We start from the raw sequence: 15,807 nt of genomic DNA on the forward strand, positions 1-15,807 counted from the left end.
AATTGCCATCATACGGTAACTACTAACAAATTGTTAAAAAACCGTTGTTGTGATACGGTAACTAGCTTAAATCTAATTTATTAACCTGTGCCCTAACTTGGTTATCTCGTAAAACAAAAAAGTTATATGATTTATTTGTTAAATTTTAGCTTTGAAGTCAACAGGGATGTTATCATCCATACGTCACTGTAGCGACAGGACTTCATATCCAATGCTGACAGAACAAATTATTGCATTGTAAGTCTTATATTAGTAGAAAAATTAATATGAAGTTATTTTAAATGGCTTGTATCTCTGTGGGTGTAGTAGCACAGTTTTAAATCCATTTTATTTCTAGATTAAAAGCAATACAGAGAAGAGAAGGGATCTTTGTTGAACGGGAAGTCTGAATGAACAAAATATTAGGATAACATATTTCCAATGTTGGAAATTATTTCGTTAAAAATGTAACCCACATTATTTGTATCAACACCAAAATTTTTCCAAGGAAATAATATGAAAGTGCAATTTATCAAATATCCTGACATTACAAAGAACACGATAGGAATAAGAAAAACGCAAACAGCCATACAGATAAGTTACAGTTATACAGAGATGACCAGTAATAACAAAACAACTTGGGCTTACTGTGTTTTACGTTGTTCTAGAATCTGATAATATCAGTTCCAACGTCATCGAGTCAACTAATATTCTTATTGTTTCAACCAGTCACAGAGAGGGTATAGAAATAAATGAATTGTGACAGTAAGCGTTTTGGTCACCAGTTCTAAGTTCTGTTGCCGGTACTATTTCGATAGCTTCTCTACTGTAATAATTTTGACCAACCCTAAACGATATTAGAATCATTATATTGACCTTCTAACACGCAAACTGTAATCAACATCAATGCATTTAAGCTACAATCTATCTTGAACATTTAAATCATTGCTTTGATTATATAACTATATCTTGTACTATCAGAACGTATTTACAGGTTAGGTTTATTTGTTTTTTGAATTTCGCGCAATGTTACACGAGGGCTATTTGCGTTAGCTGTCCCTAATTTAGCAATGTAAGACTAAAGGGAAGACAGCTAGTCACCACTACCCACCACCAACTCTTGAACTATCTTTTACCAACGAATAGTGAGGTTGACCGTTACATTATAACGCCCCCACGGTTGAAAGGGCAAGCATGTTTAGTGTTATGGAGATTCGAACCCTTGACCCTCAGATTACGAGTCGAGTGCCTTAACCACCTGGCCATGCCGGGCCAAAGATTTAAATGAAAAATCATAAAAGTTCGGTAACACCCTAACGCTAATATTATGGTTCTGTACCTATCATTTTAAAAGATAACACATCTTGAAGCTAGTACCAGTTGCCAAATGAGCATACCTCAGTAGTTTAAGCCACTTACGTCTGTTTGAAATGTCATTATCTTTGTCCTGAGGTTTACTTCATTTCATCAGTTTTAGCCCTAATAAAGTGAACCATTCATCATTCATCGGATGGACCAGGGAATTCTTTACGAGGGAGCTAATTGTTGGAATGTGAATCTGAAGGCCCATATTTTGGGTCTAGTTGCCGTAAAATCTGTGTTATATGAGTAACAATCAAATCTCAGCATTAAATAAAAGTATCCAAAGAGTTTTTGGTAAGTGCTGTTGATCAGTTGATTTCTCTTAGGTCATTTAGTTCAAAATTAGGAATGGCTAGCACAAAGAGCTCTTAAGTAGCTGTAGACGAATATCCAAAAATAATAGCAAATTCTTTACAAAGAAATGCTACTTTAAATCAAAATTATTTACCTTTGAATTTAGTTTATTTGATATTATTACTTCTAAATCACATAAATTTCTGTATTATCGTATATTTTTTAGGGCAATAGTAGGAATAATTGGAGTTCTAGTTTTGATGGGTACGTGTCTAGATGGTGTTACCCGGTTTACTGTCCCAAGTGGAAGTGAAATTAAAATTCAAGGCTCAGTTTCAGGTGAGATACAAAAATGTCCAAAAATAAGTAGGTTTTAATCTATAGCTTAATGTAAATCTCTACTGATAAAGTTGACTTTATCAATTTGACTATTTCAAATGATAAGAGAAGCTAAAGGATTTAGCAGTCTGTTATCACATTTCTTTCTAGGAGCAACGTTGAGGCAACGTTCAGTTTTGTTTCCTTTTCTATATTGTTTCAAAAGTAAAAGTCGAAATTAGTTACACGTTGAACTTTAGGATTTATTGTATCTTATTTAATGCCAGATGACAAATTATTCTATAACAATTTCAACAAACAGTTAAGTGGTTATGTTCTAACATTTTTTTTTTTTTTGTGATGGTGGGACTTTTTTGAACTCTGGTGCGTGTGGGTTGATTCTGTGACAGAGATCTAAGTTTTGAAGATGGCGAGCCGGATTCGAATCTGAGATATTACACAAATTTTCCACACATTAAGCTGTCGTTTCTATTATATATATTATGACAATCATTCCTTTATATTTGATGATTGAGTGGTGAGGGATGCTGACTGCATCTTTCGTCATGCCAGTAGGGTTGTGAAAACACTCTCCAAGTCATTTTTACTTTTTGGTACGATGGCGTACTCACCCATGATGACCTGTGGCTTCCAATCGTTGAATATTCGAACCAGGTTATTTTGACCCAACCTCAACAATCTTGTTTTTGACATATGTCAACAGAATCATATATATGCGTCCTGTGACGGCAATCAGGTTTCTTGAGTCTGTCACGAATAGTTTGCGTCGATAAAATAACTTCAAGTTGGTTTTGAAGGTCACAGAAGGTTTCTGTAGTGCCACAAAAGTGATTTGGTAAGCCAGGAGTCAATTTGATCCTGGATTTCACACGACTGTGTTGTCGTCTTAATGATGCATGTTTATATCCATGGATTCTGTGTCGTTTCCAGGCAAGGGTAACATGAGTTTGGTTCACAAGTAAAGTAACAATAACATATATATATATATCTTTACTCGCTACATATGAACAAACGAGACCGCTTCATAATTCCTTCAAGTTTAAACACCTTTTGACAAGTGCTTTAGCAAAAATCGACAAATGCTAGTATTGCAAATATAAACCAATTTAAAGTAATATGTTCAGTTCGTTAAACATACCTCTATCTACGGAGTATATAGTTCACAAGAGCGTTATTAAAAACAGCAGTAAATTCTATCCAGTTATTACTTGACTCTAAGCTTATTACTTTCTTTACGACTTATAGGTTGGGAATATAACGTAGATTTGTTATAATTTAGAAGCAATGATCCGTAGTAAACTTGGGCAGTGTACATTTATTTTTTACTGTTATATTTATTTACTTTTACATAAACGATATTATGGAACTAGATTGAAGATGGTATATAACGAGGGAACCCATGGGTCTATGACCCACATTTACAGGTCCATTGTAATGCAAATGTAACGCTTGAATTACTATTATTGCTGCTATAATGCAAGTTTAATTTCTTTAATCAAGTTATGAGTGATAATTAGTAGGTCTAATTATTTACGAACCCTGATGAAAGTCAATTCCAAATCTGGATTTTACTTTCGGAGAATCCCGATAAAAGTCATTTTCGCAAAATATCCGAGTTCTCTTTAGGGCTGAGCGCAAAAGTTTACTTTTGTGCAAACCTTGGGGCCGAGACAATTTCTTTGGCATCCTTTAGAAGTTGGTGAGTCCACCAGTCTGGAAAATAATGTGTTGGAGAAATTCTCAGGTTCTCAAAAGAGTGGAACGAAATTTTACCTTTTTCAAACCTCGGGGTTTGTTACATGACAAGGATGCAGACACTGAATCTTATTTTATATATATATATTATTAGAACTTATGTTAATATTAATAACAAATGACAGTACATTTTGTTTCACAGTATAGTTATAGCATAATATAAAATAAACTCTTTTAAATAATGTAACATAATAAAAGCGTAATAAATACAGGCTCAAACAATAAACGTAATAAATAGCAATGTAAAATAATATTTCGAAAAAAAATGTTGACAATCGTTACCTCTCTTCCTAGTTAAATGATCTTTAAACTTATATTAATATAAATGTTGTGAAAGCTTTTGATGCTCGTATATGTGTGTATGATGTAGTTTTTCCTTACTATTTAAGTGTGTTTTCAGAAATGTTTATGAGAAATTAATTTGCCTTCTGTAAAATGTGTACAGTCTGAGCATCAATATAAAAAATAACGGAAGCAAAACTTAAGGCAGTTAATAACCAATAACTTTGACCTCCTTGTAAAAGATAACTAAAGGAAAATAGTTTTGCATTATGCTATTTAAATATAAATAATAGGTCCGCAATAAAGCAGTCTGGAAGTATTTTGTTGGTAAAATGTAAAACCAAAAATTTTAAAATAAAAAAATTGAGCAAAGATCTGAACAACAACAAAAAAGAGGATAAATTAAAAATTATAATGATTTGTTTCCGAGTTTTTGAAATTAGATTTCAATTGTTACCAGTTTAATATATTTTCCTTTATCAAAAAGTAAAGTTTCATTCATTTCTGAACGACTCTTAAGTAACCTCTTAGCAGCAAATAGACTAAATATTACTCAGGTAATCTATAGCAGAAAAAAAAAAGTTTCTAATTATGTTTTGTTTCATTTGAAGATTACTGCTTTATAACTTTTTTAAGGTTTTATAAATGTTGATTTATATTTTTTTTCTGACTTAGGAACTGGACTACGTTTCCTTTTAATGTTTTCTTTATATACAAACACCAAAAAATTTCTTCACATTGGAAAAACGTCTGATGGTCTCACTGCATTACACGGCATTCGATTTTTAACGGCAGCCTGGGTGATTTTAGGACATACATACTTTCTCTTCAGAATACCAAATTATCGTAAGTTTATATATCACTCATGTTATTGTGTAGAATTAAAAACTATAGAAAAGTTTGATGTTAATACGTTATTATAGTTTACAACATTAAACTATCGTAAGGATATAAACTATGTATGCTCTCGTGTGGATTTTCAAATAATCGCAAACTTGTATAATAATCTATCATAATAATAATTAGTTTTTGTCTGTCCTGAAAATGTTCGCACATCTTACTATCTAAATACGCAAGCACGTGCAGTTTATTTCATTAGGCATAAAGAAAAGACGGATGTAAATATACTTTAGTAAACATGTTTTACATCAACGTATCATAGCTTAATAAATAAACTTAGCATTCCGAAAATTGTTTAATTTCGAAGACTAAGATCCAGGGAATTCCAGTTAAATCTACACTTTAATAAACGTGTGTTACTGGGTTGTACTATTTTTAAAGAATTCCACTCTTCACCCTGACAACAAGTTAGATCGTAGAATAACTTTATAAGTTTAATTTTGATTGTATTACGTACGGTAAAGTTTAGCTCTAACGTAAAACCCTACACAAATTACATTGGAAATTTACTTCTTTATTGAATATAGAACGTACTTAATAAAGGCTTAATTAATGTTAGGCCTAAAACATTGCAATCATTTTAAATTATTCTCGATATACTATAGTTATAAATAAGTACTGTTGCAAAAAGAAAAAAAGAAAAAAATTAGCCACAATTGTTTTCTAGTTTTCTGCTAATATATATTATTGTTTAAAATATCAAATTACAATCTAATACATTATATGTGTTCAGACTACATTTCCAAATCATTGTAAACTAGTATATTAATGTACTAGCTGGAGTTATGTAAATACATGATTAGAAGATTATCTTAGCACATGAAAAGTTGCTTCCCTTACATCTAAAAAAAAACAACAAAAAACAAAAAAAACATCCAACCAAAACTCAAGATTTGTACTTACCCTTTCATAGACACAATGAACCTTCATATCAATTTTGGCGGAGATCCAGCCACACCTTCCGAGGTAGTTGCGTGGACAAACAACAGACAATACATTCTACAAGCTGGATAATCGTTGCATGACGGGAAATATTGATTACTTTTTCTTTTCAAAATAGGCTCGGCGTAGCCAAGCGTGTTAAGGCACTCGACTTGTAATCCGAGAGTCGCGGGTTCGAATCCCAGTCGCACCAAACATGCTCGCCCTTTCAGCCGTGGGGGCGTTATAATGTGACGGTCAATCCCACTATTTGTTCGAAAAAGAGTAGCCCAAGAGTTGACGCTGGGTGGTGATGACTAGCTGCCTTCCCACTAGTCTTACACTGCTAAATTAGGGACGGCTAGCGTAGATAGCCCTCGAGTAGCTTTGCGCGAAATCCATAACAAACAAAAGTAGTGTTTAGTATTAGTATTTTTACTTGTCTATATTTTAAAGTTATGTTCAAATGTTCTTGATAAATCCTTACAGACTGAAACAGGAGAAAAACTAAGACATATTCCTACTTGTTCAACTGTATGACCCTGCAAATTATTAACTGTGATGGTAAAATGCAGTGAATGTTATTATAAATTTCGGGTCTTCTCTTTGAACTGACTTCCTTGTTTTGGTTTTGCTAGCCTGGTGAGCTGAAAAAGCAAGCTCTCATTTGGGCAATTAAAAAATTGAAATACGCTACGGGTAAAAAAATGCGGATTGTTGTAGTGTTGAAGTCGAAGATTCCGACAGGTCAAAGTTTCATCATGTTGCGTCATTGTTTCTCCTTAACAACCAAGCAAATATAATTGAATTTTCAGCCACTGATTATGACTTTTGAGCACCATCAATGCTAAGCGTGGAGGGAGCGTATACTCGATTCGATTGTATTAATTATCGTGATCTTTACCAACCTATCCTTAAACCTAATTATATGCCTAATGTAGCGCGCCATCCATTTTATAAATATATGGCTGGAAGAAATTTAAAAAGATAAACTTGCTTGTCGCAGCAGAAAATGTCGTTTCTTACAAGTTGCATTTTGGGCGGCACCCGCAATGGTCGAGATATCGATATGGCAAGCAAATGGCTTTTGCGTAGATCTGCTTTATTGAACAGGCAAATTTCATTCGCATCTTACATTTAACTACATAGTTTGTCATTTTATCTTGGTTGGCTGTCGTTATATTTTAACAAAAACGCACTTACATGGATCAAATCTCAAACATAAAACACTATAACTCTATAACAATGAAATTATTTGTTTATTAATTCTTACGATACACTAGGGTATCCAATAGTTGTATTTTAAAACTTTTTGTAGCAGCCAAGTTATAATTTGCTTGTTTAACGTAAAACATAAAGCTACAAAATGGGCTATCAGTGATGTGTCAGCCAACATCAAGCTGCTGAGCTATTGTGAGGGGACAAGTGATATTTATAAATTAGTATACATCCTCGGTTAGAGTTAAATCAACCAAAAGAGATGTCTCAATAATGCTGGTTGCAATTGCTCCTTCTATTATTGGCTTGTTTTACATCATTGTAATATTAGGAAAAATAGTGTTATAGCTGTGTGTGGATAATAACCGTAATTGTAGTTGTAATTTGTAAAAGTGGACTACAAATACTGATTTTGAAGGATACATTTTTGAAGTCCAGTATCTTGCTGGATACCCCTTGTCATTAAAATGTTTCATTGTAACGTTGTAGGATATATTTTTAATATTTTAATTCTACATATTTTGATAAAGAAAGTTTAGACTTGACATAGTGATGACACTTGACACCTAGAAATTTTATTTCTTAATATTACGAATGTAATAAGATTGAGTGAATAATTTGATCAGACAGTTAGCGAGCTCATTAATTTGTTAAAAAATGTGTTATCGTATTGATTGATTACTGAATGTGTTAGTCATTCAGTTTTGGATTGTGTCATAGACGTAGAAGCAAATTGAACAAGCAGTTGAGAGACATTTTATTTTGTTAGCTAGACCTATCAGTGAATCTAGCTTGTAAAATTTGTATATTATAATTGAAGAAAATGGGTTTCTTTCATTATCCTTAACTGGATTGGGCTTTCAGTTATCTCTACCCAATAATGAAAAAAAAAAACACGCCCCTAACTATATAAAATGCTACAACACGGATGTCAGAAATGCGATTATTTTGATATAAATAAGACAAAATTAAAAGTTTGTTTGTTTTGGAATTTCGCACAAAGCTACTCGAGGGCTATCTGTGCTAGCCGTCCCTAATTTAGCAGTGTAAGACTAGAGGGAAGGCAGCTAGTCATCACCACCCATCGCCAACTCTTGGGCTACTCTTTTACGAACGAATAGTGGGATTGACGGTCACATTATACACCCCCATGGCTGGGAGGGCGAGCATGTTTAGCGCGACGCGGGCGCGAACCCGCCACCCTCCGATTACGAGTCGCACGCCTTATGCGCTTGGCCATGCCAGGCCCCAAAATTAAAAGTAAACTTCAAGGTGATGGCATGTGCTCGAAATAAGGTCCAAAAGGTGCTGAAGACAACGAGACAGTAAAGGCAAATAAGAAATTTATAGAAAATTAAGAATAAAGAGGTATAAACTTAGAAGACAGAGAGAAAATGATAATGGTAACTGAATAACTTTACTGGAGTTCTTCAGCAATATCACAACTTCATCAAGTTCCAGAATTTAGCAGACTGATTTAACAACATTGTCCAGTCGAGAAACCAATAGTTTCTGACATAATCATAATGACGAAACAGTGGAAAAAAGAACAAGGAAAAAGATCATTAAGTGGAAATCAAAAAGAAATATGTAAACATTTGAAAAAGATGAAGGCAGAAATTTAGAGGAAAACATCGAAGAAAATCACAGAAACATGAAAGGAAATCAGTGTTTTTCCTTTTTAGCAAAGCCACAAAGGCTATCTGCTCAGCCCACCGAGGGGAATCGAACCCATGATTTTAGCGTTGGAAAGGAAATCAAGAGTTAAGAGATAGAAATTTAGAAGGGAAGTTAAAAACTATAAGAAATTTAAAATAATAACAATAAAAAAGCAACACAATTAGAATAATAAGAAGAAACGGGCAAAATGTTATAAGAAAGAGAAACTGAAAATTAAAAAAGAACAAGATGAAAATTATAGAAAGTTAGGAAAAATATCAAAAGCTAAGAGGTAAAAATTAAAGAAAGGGAAAAAATAGCTGAATTTATGTGGCCGTTTCAATTGAAAACACTCCACCCGTCCAACTTGAGATACGAAGTTCCAGTAAGAGGAAAGCTGAAAGTTACCCTTATTATAGGAAGCTTCTCTACACCACACGGAAAAACAGTGAACGTAAAGCTATTAATTTTGCTACCTATTTAATTAAAAGAAATATTGTTAATAACAGTAAGCAGTTTTCTAGCTAAGAGACATACTAACCATAAATCATTGGGCCCGGCACGGCCTAGCGCGTAAGGCGTGCGACTCGTAGTCCGAGGGTCGCGGGTCCGCGCCCGCGTCGCGCTAAACATGCTCGCCCTCCCAGCCGTGGGGGTGTATAATGTAACGGTCAATCCCCCTATTCGTTCGTAAAAGAGTAGCCCAAGAGTTGGCGATGGGTGGTGATGACTAGCTGCCTTCCCTCTAGTCTTACACTGCTAAATTAGGGACGGCTAGCACAGATAGCCCTCGAGTAGCTTTGTGCGAAATTCCCAAACAAACAAACATAAATCATTGATGGCTGCCTTATTAAACAGGATTAGTATCACACAAGAATGAAGTTTCCAGAGATAAACAAAGGATCAGAGTAAGAATGAAGGTAAGATCTTAGCCAAATCTGCAGATGTAGAAACACTTGTCCTCCAATCTTTCCTGAATTCTTTATATGAAATGATGAATTCATTGTCACCGTACCAATTTCTGTACGTCACAGTGAATAAAGTATGCATATTAGACAAAATGGAATAGATGTACAACTTTAAAAGAAGTTTTCTATTGACAATGGAACATAAATCAATTAAAGTTATTGATGAAAAACTAAAGGCACCTTTAAAACATTACAAGGTTATCTGATCAAGTGACGTGGAAACATTGAATCTCCCATCACCAAAGATACTCGTTCTTTCATTTTTGGAAGAGTTATAATGCAATGGTAAATCCAACTTTTTGTTGGTAAAGAGTAGCAGTTGATGATGTTAACTAGTTGCCTTTCTTCTGGTTTATCAGGCAAGGGATGACTAGCGCAAATAGTATTTCGTGTACAAACAAATAAACAAAAACACAACAAAACATCAGTTCTCCTTTATGATATTCTAAAAGGAAAACTGTTAATTACATAAGTTACATAGTATGAAGGAAGTAAATTAGAGGCAATGGGTTTTTCAGCTGTAACTTAAATGAACATTTTGTCTGAAATTCACACAAAAGCCTGTTGTGAATACAACTCTTCCCAAAGTATTTCAGAAAATGCGAGAAACATGGCCATTACTGCTGAAACTGTGAAATATCAACATATAATAATAAACTAAAAACACATTAATACAAGGATAAGTTTAATCAGATTGAAGGAAAAACAAAAACAATCTAACCAGATATTGAAAAACAAGAATTATCTGATTTAGTTGTAAACACTCCATCTGCCTTGGTTGAAATGGAAAGTTCATTAGTTAAAGAAATCAGTCAACGATCTAATAGATTAAATGACGAAAAAACTTGCAACATGTTGAAGGACGTTGGTTCTAGTCTCCAATTGTTCAATCTAATATGGTAATGAACAGTGGGTAATATCCTCCAGAGATGAGGAAATATGACAGATTGATGCAAGTAGCAAGTGAAAATAATATTCTAGAAAAAGGAAAACTGTAAGTCACCTTCACTGTTGAAACGTTCTCTACAACACATGATGTGTTGGTAATTGGCATCAAGGAAAAGTGCATGATGAGATTATACTTCACAGAAATATGGTTGTAGGGTTAGACTTACTTTAGATAATTTCACAGTCTGTGAACAAGAAATTAGTTTATTCAGAATTACAATTACAACAGTAAATGCTGGACTTCCAGTGACAATAAGGGCAGTTATTGTATTACTAAGAAGGGAAACACTCATACCAGCATTTACTTGGAAAAATTTATATCTAGCAATTATTCAGTACCATACACTGCATCATTTACCGAGGGATTATGTGTTGGAAGAACTCTCGTGGATCTGAAGGATAACGATGTCATTATTAAAGCTATGAATACAACAAACAATGAAATCTGAGTCAGTCCTAGATGGAACACTGCAATCTTGGAAGATGTGGAAGTGGTACTTGCACATCAAAGAACATCAGAAGCAGTCATATTCGAGATAAGATATAGGTTGTCTGTCAAATCCTAACATAGAAAGACAGTTTACCTCCTCACTTACAAATGCTGTATGACCAGAGCTGTAAAGGTCTTACAGATTATTAATGCTCTAGATTACTTGACTAACTATTGGGATAACAAGGTATCTTCTCTAGTGAACCTTATAACTGGACAAATACAATATCTCATAAAGCTCATACTTGAGATATTTCTCAGTCAGCGAGACAACTTCCGCTTGCAAAGAAGTAGAACCCATGAAAGAACAAAGAATAATATACTCAAGTACCAGTCATTATGCATAACCATTTGTACGGTGAAGAAAAACAAATTGATTCACAAAGTTCTGCATGAACTACTGAAACTTCGTAAGTGAATGAAGTTAGAAAATGGACGTCAACCTATTCTAAGGATTGACTATACTCTATACATTTTACATGTATCAAAATTGTTTTCAACATTGGATCCAAAAGTAAATATTGGTACCTGGAACTCAACAAAACAAATAGAGAAAAGACAATATTTACTTTAGGAAATGAATTTGCTGTAACTTATTTTGTTACTATTTAAGATAAGAAATACATCTTTTAAATTTTAATGACTAATAAAATGTATTTTCTCTGAAATATCCTGGAATGTTTCTTTCTTCTTAACTGACTTAATACTTTCTTTAGGCCATCAAAAGCATCATCAAAGATCTTCTAATGGGTGGTTATGTCATCCATGTAGATCTTTGACGATGCTTTTGATGGCCTAAAGAAAGTATTAAATCAGTTGAGAAAAGAGAAACAATAAACTGAACCCCCAAAATACAAAATGTTTCTTTAACAGGTGTATTTCCTGAGATACATTGTTGGTGGAATTGGTGTGTATACAGAATCAACTGTGACTGAATCTGTTCAGAATTAGCCTACATCATAAAACTTATATGAAATAAAATTATTTTTTGGACTGTGCTATTATTATCCTCGTCTTGTAAAGTAATCCTGTGACACAACTTATCATTTATGCAAGTTATTTAAAAACCCAAACAATTGTTTGGTTTGATGATTTGTAAAAAGCATCCAACAAACTGAAGAAAGAATTAACACTAATACCATATTAATATTCTCAAACCTCAATATTCATTCATATTAAATGCAGATGCCACTGATTTTGCAGTAAGAGCAGTGACATCACAAGCAGTGTGGAGAGAAAAAACGTGATCACCTACTACAGCAAGATAGTGAATACTGAAAAAAAAGGAGTATTTTATATCTCAGAAAGAGCTGCTAAGTGTTATTTGAACCCAGAGTTATTTCCATCATTACTTACAAGGGTAACGGTTTCCGCTTCAGAGAGATTATGTAATGTTGAAGTGGCTGTGGAATTTTCACGATTTAGAAGGTTAGATAGCAGGATATCTCCAGAACCTTCAGGATTGCAACTTCAACACAGCGATTTTCTTTGAAAAAAACGATGAAGATGCTTAAGTATTGTCCCAAAGTCTCTGTTAATAAAGAATGTAAAAAATTATAAAAGAAGAGTAAAGACAATAAACTTAAAGTACAAAACAATAAAGTATAAAATAGGTACTGCACAAGTGATGTAATAAAAGACTAAATTAAAAGACTGTGAGGTCAATTATGTAGCGAATCAAAAATCGTACACAACGACCCTCGTGGCAAATAGTTGGTGCATACAATACAAAGACTAATGTGTACTGAGCTCAGTGGAATTCATTATGCTTATAAGAAGAGTTTTCATGTCATAAATTGGACAACACTAGTGAACAGAAGCTATGACTACTAAATTGTTATTTACGCAGTAACTAAATCAAATACACATCATCATCTCTATATTATTTTAAAAGATTTACACTTAGGCGTTAAGAAGAAACCACAGTTAATAAAAGGTTGTTTCTATTGAGTTGAATGCCAGAAACATGCAGACAATTAGTGTAAATAATGTGAATTATGCTGTGAGCAAACTATTAAAAAATGAACAACAAGTTCGACAGTATTTTCTTGGAGTACCACTTTAGCAAATTGCTGTAAATGTAGTACCCTACTATAGAGTAGAAGTGATAACAAATACATCATGGTGGTGATGGACTGTTTCACCGAATGGCTAACTAGGAGGCAGAAACTCTAACAAGGAAACTTGTCAATGATTTGTTTTTAACATTTTGGTTTCATATGCAAGCTCATTCAGTTCAAGGATTGAACTTTGAATCAGCTTTCTTTATGGAAGTGTGTCAAATCCCTGGAAAAATAAGACATGAACAACAACCATTTATCCACCTTCTGATGAAGTGATGGAGATATACAACCATAACTTTTTAAATCAATTAGCCATTTATCTGGCTGAACAGAGCAAACAATTGGATCAAGATTTTCCACTGCCATTCATGAGTTATTAAATAGAAATACATGAAGCTACAGGCAACACATTGATGCCACTGATGTTTGGAAGAAAAGTGTTATTGGGCATTTTGAACTCACGTTTTGAGAGTAATCACTCAATAGAATCTTACAAAATATGTGAAAATAAACTAATTGATACTATACATGAAGGAAGATTTAAATGAGCTAGAGATAAGATGTAAGGTTGCTATGATGATAAGACAATATTTCATCGTGGAGATATCATGGCTGTACAATCCCTGCTGCAAAACAGAATGAGCTCCAAAGTTAAGATGTTGTTGAAAACATATTGTATTGAAAAGAATAAATGATAAGGCACGTGTACTCAAGAAGAACAGGAATTCCAAATCATAGGTCATCTACCATGATTATCGTTTGAAGTATGTTGCTGAGAGCAGGACCAACTGGTTAGCTTCAGAGAAAACTTTCCCAGTAGTAAGTCTACTTGCTGAAGATCTCATGGTTCTTGTCGAGATCATATCCAGGGATCATCAAGAACAGATCCACCAGTGGGTTCTCTCGACCATTTAATTGGAGAAAACTTGCCCGGTAATCAGAGAGCAAATGATGGCAAAGGAGATGTCACCTCATCTTTATACCATAATCCATGTAAAAGATATCCACTGAACATATTTGATGAAATTCAAGTTTACAGATAGCATGTACGATAATTTTTTTTAATTTCCAATCAGAATCGTGGTTACGCTTTGTTTAACGTATTTTAATTAATGGTTTAGTGATTGTGGTGTTTGCTGTTCATCTTTGTCTGGTATATTTGTTGTTTCAAAAGGTATTTTAGACAGTGTATACGTGGTAGACCTCTGGTTTTATGAACTATTTGTTAACAGAGTCGGATAACGTATAGAAGCTAAAATATGGCCAACTCTAGCAACAGACAGACGCAATACACTGAAGCCAGGCCCCCGCTAGTACAGCGGTAGTCTACGATTTACAACCCAAAAATCAGGGGTTCGATTCCCCTCGGTGAGCTCAGCAGATAGCCTGATGTGGCTTTGCTATAAAAAAGAACACACAAATACACACTAAAGCCAAAACTTTACCAGTAATTTTTATTAATTATGAATAGTGACTTTATTAATAATACTCAACTCATAAAAATACGGCGGAAAAAATGTTTTCTTTGCATTTTTTACCTAAATATGCCTGTTCTGCAGAATAAATGTTTTTGTGAAATATATTTTGGTTCTTTACAAATGAATATTTTACGTGAAAGTAACATCGTTCAATTGAGGAATCTGTAAACATAATTACATGGTTTATTAAACTGTGATCTGCAAGTAAGAGTATGCACCTCAAAGCTGAAGCATTTATACGTATATTTAGCAACAAAGACACGTTTATTACCTATAGGACAGCCCCCCGCTAGTACAGCAGTAAGTATAGGGATTTACAACGCTAAAATCAGGGGTCCGATTTCCCTCGGTATGCTCAGCAGATAGCCCAATGTAGCTTTGCTATAAGAAAACACACACCTGATAGGGCAGAATGCGCAATAGGGTTCAATTATACATGTTAAGTTAGGCATATCAACTAATGTAGCCTATAGAGCTTGTACGTTACGTTCGCAGAAATAAACTGCTTTCCTTTTTGTTGAAAGGATTGAGCTTTGCACAATTTTGACCAAATAATCCAGAATTATCCATCCAATGACATGAACCGTAAAAACAGTTTAAAGAATAAGTATGCTTTAAAATATTCTTATTTAGATTTGTATTAAAAACATCCATGTATACAGAACAACCACTACAAAACATCCATGTATACAGAACAACCACTACAAAAACATCCATGTATACAGAACAACCACTACAAAAACATCCATGTATACAGAACAACCACTACAAAAACATCCATGTATACAGAACAACCACTACAAAAACATCCATGTATACAGAACAACCACTACAAAAACATCCATGTATACAGAACAACCACTACAAAAACATCCATGTATACAGAACAACCACTACAAAAACATCCATGTATACAGAACAACCACTACAAAAAACATCCATGTATACAGAACAACCACTACAAAAAACATCCATGTATACAGAACAACCACTACAAAAAACATCCATGTATACAGAACAACCACTACAAAAAACATCCATGTATACAGAACAACCACTACAAAAAACATCCATGTATACAGAACAACCACTACAAAACAATAAACATCCATGTATACAGAACAACCACTACAAAAAACATCCATGTATAC

The 15,807-nt window shown here is 33.8% G+C and overlaps 1 protein-coding gene across 1 annotated transcript in view; it reads left to right on the forward strand.

Moving 5' to 3' along the window:
• LOC143248917 (nose resistant to fluoxetine protein 6-like) overlaps nucleotides 1–15,807 on the forward strand; it is a 72,931-nt gene that overhangs the window by 16,287 nt on the left and 40,837 nt on the right. Inside the window, exons 4-6 of the mRNA XM_076497908.1 lie at nucleotides 150–237; nucleotides 1,862–1,974; nucleotides 4,687–4,857. Of these exons, the coding sequence (XP_076354023.1) occupies nucleotides 150–237; nucleotides 1,862–1,974; nucleotides 4,687–4,857 (372 nt within the window). The remainder of the gene's footprint in view (nucleotides 1–149; nucleotides 238–1,861; nucleotides 1,975–4,686; nucleotides 4,858–15,807) is intronic.

Source organism: Tachypleus tridentatus, chromosome 4 (genome assembly GCF_004210375.1).
Source record: "Tachypleus tridentatus isolate NWPU-2018 chromosome 4, ASM421037v1, whole genome shotgun sequence".
Taxonomy (NCBI): domain Eukaryota; kingdom Metazoa; phylum Arthropoda; class Merostomata; order Xiphosura; family Limulidae; genus Tachypleus; species Tachypleus tridentatus.